We start from the raw sequence: 13448 nt of genomic DNA, 5'->3' as shown, positions 1-13448 counted from the left end.
GCACTTCTTTCAACATGTTATTTAATAAATCATTTAATGAATCATGTCAGACAGACCGTTATGTTACCATTCATTATTCAGTACAAGACAGATTTTTGGGGTTTTTATACATTTTAAATGTAAGTTTTGATTCATGGCAGCAAAGAAAAAGCTTTCTATTTTCACATCATCACGGGAGAAGATGGGATAAAAGACATGGTGTAGAAAGTAGGAGAAACACAATAATTAAGGAGCACAAAGGTCAGTCAACAATTAAATAAAATTAAAATTAATACAATCCTATACATAGGTCATTCTTTGCCGTTAATATAATCTTAACAGGCACTTTTTATGAGTCCAATTAAGGTCATATGAAAAATTGCATCATCCAAACAGACTTTTAATCTGCTGTGCATACTCTCATTAGATGATATTTTAGCTGTAATAAACCAACCGTAATAATAATGCAAAATATACATTTTGATGTATTGGGTTTTTGAGTAAACATCAGAACAACATCAGAAGTCAAAGGTTCCTCCATATTGAGCTTCCATCATAAATTACCCCTACTCTGTTTCATTCTGTGGAGACTTATATCTATGTAATGTTTTGCATTGTGAACGTGTTTTTAATTCTATAACATATTTACCACATTGTGACAAAAATGTTTTTCATGTTCAAATTCTGCGAGACTCGTGATCCCGACTGACTTTACTGACTTTCAGAGGCTGTAGCAGATTCAGGCTAAATTCGGGCTTAATAATGCTCCAAGATTAGCCTAAATTTTGGCGAGGAAAAACTGTCATGGTCATTTTCAAAGGGGTCCCTTGACCTCTGACCTCAAGATATGTGAATGAAAATGGGTTCTATGGGTACCCACGAGTCTCCCCTTTACAGATATGCCCACTTTATGATAATCACATGTAGTTTGGGGCAAAGCGATGCAGTCTTTTACATGCAGTAAAAATGTGTTATTTTTGCCTATTCTTAAAATTATGTGTTTGATTATTTCTGCATACTGGGGTCCATAAACAGTCTTGGAATTACATACATTGGGTATCACTGTAAAGCTGAGACTCTTATGGATCCAATGAGCCCAACTGTATTCATGTGTGATGATGCAGGTCCCCATAGTAGCCATTTCATATAGTGAGAATCTCCAAATGTCAAAAGGTTTTGATACCAAATCACAGAATGGCCTTTTCTATGGTGTTCCTCAAGGTCATGTGGTATTTTGGAGGGATTATTGATCACTTTTTATTATTCTTGAGTGGTAACAAATGGTTAAATTTAGCACCAAATCTATGTAACAAATTATATCAACCCCTGAATTGCTGCAACAAGGTATGAGACATAATAGAGCATGAGAATGGCCATCATATACTTCTATCATAATGTTCTAAGGCCTTATACTCTTTCACAATTTGTTAAAATGAATTCATTAATTCATGTTTATGTCAGATTTATGACTAGAATAACTTGACACACAGTGCTGAGCTGCATTGAGCTCAAATTAATCTTCAGGTTCCCAGTTTTCAGATGATGTACACCACTTCTATGTGACGTATACTGTTTACCTGCTATCTCCCCCTAAAGATCCCCTGTATCCCCCTAAAAAAAGACAAAAACAAATCAATTATGGGTCTCAGAGTTAAAATGAAAAGGATTAATTTAATGTAAAATAATGTTAGTTTTCTGTCAGTAATTATTATGACACCTATTATTGTACGTGAACCAGCTCTGTATCAAACCTTTCAATTTCACATGTTGACTTCAGCAAACTAATTTCCTTGTGTTTGTGTTTCGCAGCCTTACTGTTCCTTACATCTACACCTCCACGTGTCAGAGAATCCTTACACCTCGGGAAACATTGTCAGCAAAGATTCCGCTCCAGGAATTATAATAGCGTCAGGTGAGGAGATTATTTGATTTGCACGTCCATACTGTTGTTTGTTCTTAATGATGGTTGTCGATAGTATCCCTCAGCACTCAGATCTGTTCTTTAGCTCTCTTCCCAGCGCTGTCTTTCTCAGCCGACAACAAACTGAAATGAAATCAATCTTTCCTGCACATCTATTCCATGTTACATCAGTGGAAAGAAGAACAAAAACATGCTTTTGTCTTGTCTGAATGAATATTCAATACTGTACTGAAAATAGTGCTCTTCTACCTTTTGTATTCAGGTGTGGCTGGACCTGAGCTGACCAGTAATAATGTCAGTATTTTCATCACATCTGATGCTGGAAACAGCTGGAGAGAGGTACAGTATGATAACTGTAGACTGGTACCTGCATTTCTGCACCAATACTCGTTATATACATTACTTTGCTGAACTTCTTAAAAGCTTCTGTGATAGCTGTTGTCTTTCCCCTGAACTTTCCCTCAATATAATACAGAACAAAATGAAATAAATACAACTTTAGTCAGGCATTATCTGAATAAAGAATAGGAATCTGACTGATCCAACTTTCACTTCTCGCTTTTCAGTTCTTGGTGTTACAGACACAATTGCAAAGAAATAAAGAATTGAGGTTTTGACACCCAGCCTTGTGAAGACATGTGCATCTCTGATCTGTAAAACAAATAAACCAGAAAGGAGCGTACAGATTTTTTTTTTGCCATCGGCTTAAGACAACAAAAATCAGCAAAGAGAGCAACACTTGCTTGACGCCTTTGTTTATTCACACAACTGAGACACCTTTGTGTAAAGAACAGTTGTGGTTTCGACTTGTTTCGTGTGTAGGTGGAAGCGTGCATGTTCCTTATGTTGTCATCTGTGCGCACTTTGTGTAGACTTAGAATTTTTCCTCTGGTGTTATAAAGCGCAGCTGGTCTTGTCTGCAGGTTTTCCAGGAAGAGTACAGCGTGTTTTTCCTGAATCAAGGAGGATCTCTGGTGGCCATCCGACACACACCTCTGCCAATTAGGCACATTTGGTAAGGTTCTCTAAGGGTGTAACACATCTTTTTTAGAGACTATACTCAATCTTCAAAACAGGGACTGAGGCTGCTTTTCTGCTGAGGATTTTCTTACAGAACTCAACTCTATTTGTGGCTGGTCTGTCTGTGATCCAACCATTGTTCTCTCCCTCAGGCTGAGTTTTGATGAGGGCAGAAACTGGGACAAATATAGCTTCACCTCCTCTCCGCTCTATGTTGATGGGGTGCTGGGGGAGCCTGGAGAGGACACCCTCATAATGACGTAAGATATGAAGGAACCAAAAAGAGCTCATGTGTTAATTATCGCACTGGGTAATTATGTATTACTCCAATGAAAAGTTAGAGGTGTACATAAATCTATTTAATGTGGTTTTCAACGGGTTTCATAAGCCAAGTTGTAGAGGGGTTTCTCAACCCACAGAGGAATATGGATTAAATTCAGTGTACTGAAATTACCCAAAAGTTTAGTTAGCTTTTTTTTTTTTATCTGCCCCATATACCAAATGTTTTTGACCTTGTATTTCTTGCTTGTTTGTGCAGAATATTTGGTCATTTCAGTCATCGATCCGAGTGGCAACTTGTCAAAATTGACTTCCGGTCCATTTTCCAACAACGATGCACATCTGAAGATTACATGACATGGCAGTTACACAATGAGGTAAGAGGATCTTGCTGCTACTCGCTGATCAAACCCAAGTGAATCTCTTTGATTCAGTCACACAATAAAAGCAAGATGGTACAAGACAAAAAAAAAGGAAAAAGGACCTCTGAAATGTTAATGATGCATTATTCATCACAGGGCGAAGTGTGTATCATGGGAATGAAGAGAATCTTCCAAAAACTGAAAGCAAACGTTCGTTGTGTCAAGGCCAGAAATCAGTATATTTCCCAGATGTCAGACTCCTGCCCATGCACAGAGGCAGATTTTGAGTGGTGAGTTCCCTGCTCTGCAGCTCCTCTTCTCACTTCATTAAATCCAATGCACAACCCTTTATTAATCTCCAGAGGCAGAGTCTGTGAAGCAAACAACAAGAGGAGTGTTTGGAGAGTTATATTTTATGATTTACAACTTGTTATTGTTATTTCTGTTATATTTCTATTGACTGATGATGTTAGTTAGTACTATGATTTAAAAACATGCCATCAGTTGTTTTAGAAACTAAGGTATGAATAATAATAACCCTTAGGTATAAATATTTTTTTTCTTTAAGGTTGTTTGTAATCAGTTTCCCACTCACCTTCATAACCTTTATATTTCACAAAAACGGTTTTGCAGAATTGCCACTTTTAGCAGCAGGGCATAACACCTTTCTCTTCAAGCAGCAAATTTATATCAAACTTGTTTTTTCATTTATAAAATTTGTCATCAGCCTGCTTCGCTTCTCATGCCTTGTAAAACATTTTTCCAGCCTAACTGTTATGTATGTAACTATAATACGAGACATGCCAAATGGTGACACCTCCCAATGTTTTGCACTGGGCTCTGTCAGTTCTCCATTAGATATAAGGCGACTCAGCTATAGAACAGTTATATTCATATTGCATTTCAATCTACCTCACTCAATAATTTCAAATATAGGCTTATGAACCAAACTATAAAAACTGATCATCATATCATATCTGACTATAATTGACCCTTGGCATATAATGTCTATTGAGGTGAGATTCCCTCTGTAAGCCTTGAGGTTGTTTTTTTAATCTCACCTGCACAACTTGCTTATTTTCTTTTGTTGTTGTGTCTCTGCTCCTTTTGTTTTATTGTGCAAATAAATACATAAAATAAATTAATAAATCCAGATCGAATTCCAGATACCCTCACAGGTACTTCATTTAGCATAAGAAAATATGCATAAATCATAACAAACTCAAGCCCAACAGGCAACAACAGCTGTCAGTGTGTCAGTGTGTTGACTTGACTATGACTTGCCCCAAACTGAATGTGATTATCATAAAGTGGGCATCTAAAGGGGAGACCCATAGAACCCATTTTCATTCACATGTATTCATGTCAGAGGTCAAGGGACCCTTTTGAAAATGGCCATGCCAGTTTTTAAGTTAAGTTAAGTTTGGAGCATTATTTAGCCTCCTTCCCAACAAGCTGGTATAATATTATTGGTACCACTGGATTATGATATGATGCCAATATATTTTCACTGCAACCTAAAAATCGCAAATTGCGTTAACGCTTTAAAGGAATTAATGGCATTAAAACAAATGTGCGTGTTATTATCACGTTAACTTTGACAGCCCTAATATAAATATATTAAAAAAATCTGATTTTGATATATACAGTATTACAACATAGCAAATATGTGCAAAATGACTGGTCATTATTGCAATGAACTGTGTTCTGTGTTACACATAAACTACTACAATTTGCATGGAATATTCATTTGGACCACATCATTTTATAAAACAGTAACACATCATCATGGTCACATCATCACAACACAATTTAACTGACAGAAGATGACTGAAAATATTGACCTTAACAGTCAAACATGTGATAGCAGTACATTTCTACATCTTTCTACTTATATCAAGGGCGCTTGAATATATTTGCATAATTAATAAAACTAACGCCTCACTCTTGAGTCTATTATTAGATACTTCTGTATGATTAACAAGTGTCACTTCAAGTCACGACTTCTTGTACTTCTGCATCACTTGACTTTCTTCCTTTCTGATCTCACTGGTGCTACATGAACAGCACCTACCATTATATTAAACAAGCGTAACACCACTTTAAAAGGCTTATTAAACTTTCCAACTCTGACAGATCCCTCTGACTCTCTCAAGGTATAATTATAGTCTGTGTAAACACGCACAATCCTTTTTTCTGCTTCAGAAGTTTGATACATAAAACTAAAATACTGAGCTGCTGTGTTGTGAAAAGTCTTCTTGAGCCTAAAACACTTCTATTCACAGTAGACATGTACTTATTGTGTATGATTCCATTTGAGCTGAGTAATTATATTTGGTATTTTAAATGAATGATAACTAATCTCAATAACTCCTCAGTGCATCTCTTTCTGTGTTTGTTTATCCAACTGAAACAGCGACTACGGGTTTGAGAGGCAGATTGACGGGAGCTGTGCTCCGGCTTTCTGGTTCGTTCCTTCAGCGACATCTAGAGACTGCATCACGGGGACAAGCTTCCTTAACACCACAGGGTACACCTGATTCCTTTGTATTACCACGAGCGAAGGGAGTAGTGGGTGTAAGAATGTCTCCTGTTACATTCAAGGTTAACATTCTTAAAAATCACCTGCGATTCTGTGTGTGGTTGTTTCTTTGTATTATACATGAAAGATTCTTAACCTTCAGAACAGATATGAGGAAGGTTGGAGGACAATCAGAACACAAATAGGATTAAAAATCTTCATCATATTTATTGCTAAAATAACCAATGAACTAGCAGCCACAATAAGCAGACTGCACCTGAACAACACATGCTGTAATTGCGATTGCTTGAAAACTAGTTAGCAAGCGAGTAGAGAATTCAAAATACTCTGGCTAAAAGTAATGGATAAATAGTTGAAACGGTTTCACGTTGTTTTATATGATACAAATATTGTAACAATTTATTTTTTGTATCATTAATAGTGTTAAATAACATGTAACAAATGGACACAATTGTAACCGATGGCTGGTTTTGATAAAGATGGAGGACGGAACCTGCCAAAATAAAAAATAAATGATGCGATAAATAAATAAATTTGTCATTAAATGTATCAAAAATAATATTGAAAATAAATGTAGGCATTAATTAATTGATAAAATGTGACATAAATTGATATTTCTGTTTTGATTTGCTTCTTTATTTATTTACCTTTGCATTGTTTCCCCTATCCATTTACTCTTCTATTTAGTTTTCCCTTTTATTTATTTATTTATTTTCATTAACTTTTCAATTAATTATCAAATATCAATTTATGTCACATTTTATCAATTAAATAATGCTTACGTTGTTTTTTTATATTTCTTTTGGTACATTTAATGGCATATATATATTTTTTATCGAGCCATTTATTTATTTTATTTTATTTTGGCAGGTTCCGTCCTCCATAGATAAAGAGCTAATCTGATAGAGCTGTGTGGTTATGGTAGACAAAAAAAAGGTTGGAAACCACTGTTATAAATCTCTTATGAATGTCTCCCTGTGAGTGCATGTGTTGTTATACATATATTCTGTCTTCTTTTACACTCATGTGGTGCTCATCTGTGTCTTTTGGGGGTCTTTAAATAATTCCAGATATCGCCGGGCTTTGTCTAACAACTGCACTGAGGGAACACGGTTGAAGTACAGCCCCAGGCGACAGAAGTGTCCCAGTCAGGCCCCCAGGGGCCTCCAGCTCCTCACCAGTGAGGGAACACTGGTGGCAACACTGGAGAGGAATGTCACTTTCTTGGTCTTTCTGGAAGAGGTGCTGACTTCACTTTATCAAAGCAACAGTAGTGTGTTTTACAGGGTGATACTCGTAGGCTGCATGCTTTTTCTTTAGTGTTTTATCTGTATATCAAGATGCTGTCAGAGAGGCTGGAACACCAGCATATCAAATAAATATGCAGTGACGTGAGTTACCACTTGACCTTGTTCTTGTAGATATTATGGTAAATGCTCTCTGTTATGTGTCAGCGAGGACACTGACAAAACAACGGAGGCTACAGTGTGAGTGACAGTATTTTGTTTTCTTTTTGAAGGGTCTCGGCTCCATGACAAGTATAACAGTGGACTTTGGCGACGGGACAGCCATATCGTACGTTAACATAAGCTCCATAGACGACGGGGTCAAGCATATCTACAATAAAGTTGGCATCTACCAAGTTTCTGCTACAGCAACCAACATCCTGGGCTCTGACAGGGTGATACTCTATCTCCACGTCTCCTGTGAGTCAAATATGTCGTCATTTAAAAGTGGCTGCGAGAACATAAACAATTGTATGGTTATTCTTGAATGTGAAAACTGGCCCTTTTTTCCTCTAGAATACTCTTTAAAGGGGAACACCACCTAAATTATGAATTCCACCATGTTATTTTCATGACCTGGGAAAGTTCAATCAATATTTGTGAACATGAGCTCCTCTCTCTCAAAGCCAGAAGCCAGAGAAGTAAGTCTCAAACTTGTGATGTTATATGGTATAAAGTCTTCTTTCTTATACCCAAATGAGCTTTATTCTACTGTGGTGTTCTCGGTCATGAAACAGAAAATGTTCCCATATAGTCAGAACATTCCTCTGGATGCTCTCAGTGTCATCTATAACATCTCTCCCTATTCATTGTCTATGGAGCTACACACTTTATACCCAATGACATCAGTTTTAGCACTCTAGTTTTTAAATTTGGGATAAAGTTGTTCATGTTTACTAATATTTTTGGACTGTCTTAGACCATAGGAATAACATGTATGAATTTTGAAAATGGGCGTAGTTTACCTTTAAGTTAATGTCTGCACCATTTTAATCAGTTGCGTAATACCTTTTTACTTCCTCTCATCATCTGCATACATGATAAGGTGAACTTGTTAGGAACGTACTCCACTTTACAGGTACACTGTGTAGGATTTGGTGGCATTTAGCAATGGGGTTGCAGATTCAGATTGTCAGGGCTGACACATAGAGACAGACAACCATTCATATTCACACCTACGGGCAATTTTAGAGTCAATCTACTGTTTAATAGATCATAAATTACGTTCTAATCTAACAGACCTATAACTCTTAGAATCTGCAAATATGTTAAATACATGTCTAATATCTTTCTGGTACATTTCTCTTTTGTTGTTCTTTCACATAACTAAGACTATAGAAGTGTAAAAAATAGGCTATATGTCAAATACATGAGAGGGTCCGCAGTATATTCTCTATCTTGTAAGGGGTCCGTGGCTGGAAATAGATGGAGAACCTATAGACTATCCAACAAAAGATCCAACAGCCTTCAAATAGCTCAAAACACTTCAACTTGTTAGCCTTTACAAAGCAAAATAATTCAAACACTTGGGAAAACATGGTCACGGCTCTTCTGTAACTTCAAATTGGCTCATTAAAACGAGACTACATCCAAAATCTCCATCCAAAGTTCTGAGTGTCACTCACCCCGTGTAGGCGTAAAAGACGGCTGTTTGTTGTCCCCTCGTTGAAAGAGAAGAGCAGCTGTGGTCAGTTTGATTTCAGCTCATTGTAATGGTTTCCAATGGTGACATTTTCATGGCGCCAAAAACGATCAAAACATCCACAGACACTTGTCAAAACACTCCCGCAGTGCAATCAATTTCTCCACTACAGTATATGCTCAGTGTGTTCCAGGCCTTCATTGTTGTGCCAAAATATGGCTAAATGCATTCTGTTGGAATTTTGAGCATCATAAAAGCAGTATTTAGCCGAATTTTGACAAAAGCTTTTAATTTATAGTGTTAATGTTTTCTCTCTAAAGGTCAACTTGAACACGTCCAGCTCTTGGCTCCTTCGGTGGCCGTCAAGAACAAAGCAGTAAACCTCACGACCGTGTTACGCCCCAGCAATGTGGGAACAGTCAGCTATTTCTGGTGGTTTGATAACAAAACGGAGGTAAGTCTTACTTTCTCATTCTCTACCATGCAGCCTATTTACTGAATGACATGATAGATTCACAAGTCACCACAGTACATCTCTCTCTGTCTCTTTGCCTGTCAGCCTGTTGTGACTCTGGACGGAGCGACGTCCTTCGCTTTCTCCAAGGAGGGAAGTCACACCGTCACTGTCCAAGCTTCAGTTGGCAATACTGTCTATCAGGACCAAATGACTCTGGCCGTTTATGGTAAACTCAATATTAATCACTTAGACAGCCTCTTAATATAATTAAAAAGTGAAAACTATGGAGTCAGGTTTGTGTCTTCAAATTGAGAGTGAATCAATAAAAGTTCTAAAATCTTCAAAGCCTTTTGACATCTTACCACAAGGATGCTTACTTGGTTTTTCGGGAGCTTTTGTAGCCTTTATCAGTGGATGGTGTTTGCTTAGTTGTCATGGTGATGGTTTAGTTGTTATCACATGACTTAAAAGTATGGGAATGGGCCACGTGATAGCAGATGGTTGTACTCTATGTGAAGCAAACAAATCGCTGATTAAGGCCATGAGATGTAGCTGAAAGCTAAAGTAAGTGCACTTTGTAATAAGAACTGTTTTTGTTAAGCTACTGTTTCCAAGGTCGAGAATGAACCTGTTTGTTTATTCATTCCTAGGTCTGTCACGATAACTACTTTTGTTAGACGACAGAAATAATTGGGATAAAATAACAGAGGAATGCTCTCTCTGAAATGACCTGTGAGTCTACCGTCACGGGCTAGATTTTGCCCAATGATGCCAAAAATATTCTGCCTACTGCTGGTTTAAGAAATTACATCAACATTGAACCATCCAAACAAAAGCACATAAAACATGGACCGTACAATAAACTGAGTCTGAAAAAGGGAATTCTTAAGTGGGTAGCACCAAAATTTAGAAAGTATACACACACACTTACAAAGATAATTGATTTCTTTTGTTTCAGTTTTAAATACTTCCAAATTTTTTCCAAAATTCATATGAAAATGACAAATTTTGTAAAATTCCCAAGGCTTCTGTTTGATGTTGATGAAGGAGTTGGATATATATTAGATCTCCAGGGACTAGCAATGCATGTCCTAGCTGCCAATAGTGGGAGATCAATATATTTTATCATGGGAACAGAGACAGGAACTCTAACCGTCTTGTCTAGTCAAACCTATTAAACAGAGTAGAGGATTTAGAGATATATAATGATACATGATGCACAGGGATAAAGTATCAACAACAAGATATATTTGCAAGAATCTCTTTGCTTCTTACAACGCCAAGATTGACATTTCACCATTTATCTTATGTATAATATGCAGCATCTTAAAAAGAATTAACTGAAGTCGTAAATCATATCAACATCATGATCTTTGAGACAGAAATATGTTCAGTTCTCTTCATCAATTTGAATTTGGTCAGTCACGTTGCCATTTAAGCCTAGACTCCATATTTTCTGCTGAAAATACAGAATTGACTCTGTATAGTACTCTGTTATATGAAGTATCTGAGGTGGATTAGTGTAAAAAGGGATTCTTTATCATTAAAGAGGACCTATTATGCTTTTGTGCTTTTTCCCTTTCCTTTAGTGTGTTATATATTTCTTTGTGCATGTAAAAGGTCTGCACAGTTATGAAGCTCAAAATCCACTCCAAAGGGAGTTACTTTCCCCTACAGACACACTGCTCCCGAACTGCCTGAAACGCCTTGCTTGAAGTCCTGCCTTTTCTTCCGTAACGTGGTGATGTCACCAAGTAACACATTTGCATAATACCTGCCTAACAGCTAGTTTGGCACGCCCTCAAACAAAGCTAGTTGGAGTGGAGCTGAAGTGGAGTCCGAAGAGTTTGGTTCGGTTGACCAATCACAACAGTTGGGCAGCTTTTTCGGGCGATGGAGGGCAAGCTCAAACAGAGCGTTTCAGACAGAGGTACTGCAGCCGGTATGAGAAAAATAAAGTGTTTTTTGAACATTAAAGCATGTAAAAATGTTCTAGTAGAAAGCCGTAATTCAAGTATGCACCTGAAAAAAAAGCATAATAGGTCCTCTTTAAAGTTAGACGGAAGACGTACATTAGGTCTGATTTCTGTCTACATTTCAGATTATTTCTGGTCGCACGTTTTGGCCTTTTCTTCTAATTTGGACGATCTGAACCCCGGAGTGTCTGAGTGGAGAGAGGACATCGGCAGAGTGGTGAAGAGCTCCATGGTTCAGGTCAGTTCTTCAGTTAAAAACCGTAATGCAATCAGGAATGAACTGAGCTCCTCATTTAGATTCTGGCAATAAGCAGCTTTGCACTATAGCCTGGAGAGAAAAACTCAAGTCTCTGTCTAGTGAGCCTGTGACATTTCCATTCTTGGTTATGCTGCGTCTGTAATGTATGCATGTGGTCTTGTGTCAAGCGTTGCACTCCACTACTCGCAGTGTCTTTAACCTCACTTGCTGTGTAATTAGTTGTTAACCTCTACACGCTGACATGGCGCAGCACCTGAAATCATCATTGCCAGTACAAGCTTTCAACTGAACTTGTCAAAAACACTAAAGGGCAGTAAAAGCACGGTTGCCATTTGCTGAATGCCATTGCCTCGAGAGAACACCAAAACCTCAAGTAAAAAGAGCCTAACTGTGGTTAAGTGCGTCTGGCTTCCCCTCTCAGACACTGTGGGGATGTCAAAAAAAGCAGCAGGTTATGTAAAAGACCTGGATACTGAGCTCTATATATATCCTACAGTAGCCCTCAGTATGAAACATTCACTTTGACCTTCTGTCTTGTCAGATATTACCATGGTTTACACCAGGAAACTGACAGGAGACCTCTGGTTATGGCATAAATGCACTAAAAGCCCTAGCCTTTACCAAAGACTGTCAAATTGAGCTTGCGTGTTTCAGTTGATCCGTGCATTATATCTTGACAGTGACTGGTACTTAGGCAAATGATATATGAAGCAGAGAGCCAGGAGTATTTACTCATTAATACTGGGCCAAAGCATGGAATATCACCCACGAAACACTGTCAATTAAAAAACCCTTTTAATGAGCTTTTGTTGTTATTATTAAAGGTCACAGGAATCAACGAGGATCAGCTCCTGGTCACCGTGCTCCCAGGTTTGCCAACAACAGCAGAGATTTTCATCGTGCCTCAGAAGAGGCCAAGAGACGGAGCCATGGATGAAAAGTGGGCCCACCTGGATCAGGTACTGTCTCATCAAATCATTTTAATGCCCCCCCTCCCCCCGGCAGATGCTCACTACAATGTGGTTTTCTGTGATAATTAAAACTGCACAAAAGTAAGCTAAGGAGTCAAAAGACTGTCTCTAGAGAGGAAATGCCTGGAGGATTCTGTCTTTTACATTTAGAGTGCCATACAACACTATTGAGTTTTCAGTTTGAGCTATTTAATAATGTTTGGACATTTCTCTCACCAGAAGGTTACATCTCCTTTAAGTGGGTCGACACGTGCAACAGATTACAGAAGCATGGTCTTCTAGTATAGGCACATATACATGTAAAATCAATTATTTCCAGTATTTCACATATTTTTCACATTGCAGGCGTAAGATAAAAGTCTCCTTATAATTTATTTCATCGACAGTTGTAGTCCAGTCTTCCTTTGTTGAAGGATTTGCCTGCAGCCATTTTGCATAATAGCTTTCTTCCTCATAATTAAAAGTATCCCGTGCCATGAGTTTATCCAGGATTTTGTCCTGTTACAATTAGGGCTGTCAAACGATTAAAATATTTACTCGCTATTAATTGCACATTTTTTATCTGTTCAAAATGTATCTTAAAGGGAGATTTGTCAAGTATTTAATACTCTAATCAACATGGGAGTGGGCAAATATGCTTGCTTTATGAAAATGTATGTATATATTTATTATTGACAAAACAATGTTAAATATTGTGCAGAAACCCTCACAGGTACTGCATTTAGCATAAAAAATATGCTCAAATCATAACATG

General features: G+C 37.6%; 2 protein-coding genes across 2 annotated transcripts in view; one reads left to right on the top strand and one right to left on the bottom strand.

Annotated features, from left to right (window-relative positions):
• Positions 1–13448, bottom strand: part of LOC141773925 (VPS10 domain-containing receptor SorCS3-like) — a 242980-nt gene that overhangs the window by 162943 nt on the left and 66589 nt on the right. The gene's annotated exons all lie outside the window — the stretch shown is intronic.
• Positions 1–13448, top strand: part of LOC141773926 (VPS10 domain-containing receptor SorCS1-like) — a 62103-nt gene that overhangs the window by 36963 nt on the left and 11692 nt on the right. The window contains exons 11-23 of the mRNA XM_074646100.1: positions 1789–1891; positions 2163–2239; positions 2824–2915; positions 3073–3180; positions 3459–3576; positions 3718–3851; positions 5978–6091; positions 7174–7345; positions 7623–7809; positions 9352–9485; positions 9591–9714; positions 11590–11702; positions 12548–12682. Coding sequence (XP_074502201.1) covers positions 1789–1891; positions 2163–2239; positions 2824–2915; positions 3073–3180; positions 3459–3576; positions 3718–3851; positions 5978–6091; positions 7174–7345; positions 7623–7809; positions 9352–9485; positions 9591–9714; positions 11590–11702; positions 12548–12682 — 1611 coding nt within the window. The remainder of the gene's footprint in view (positions 1–1788; positions 1892–2162; positions 2240–2823; positions 2916–3072; positions 3181–3458; positions 3577–3717; positions 3852–5977; positions 6092–7173; positions 7346–7622; positions 7810–9351; positions 9486–9590; positions 9715–11589; positions 11703–12547; positions 12683–13448) is intronic.

This window comes from Sebastes fasciatus, chromosome 9 (assembly GCF_043250625.1).
Source record: "Sebastes fasciatus isolate fSebFas1 chromosome 9, fSebFas1.pri, whole genome shotgun sequence".
In the NCBI taxonomy this organism is placed as follows: domain Eukaryota; kingdom Metazoa; phylum Chordata; class Actinopteri; order Perciformes; family Sebastidae; genus Sebastes; species Sebastes fasciatus.
This window is presented reverse-complemented; position numbering and strand designations above follow the sequence as displayed.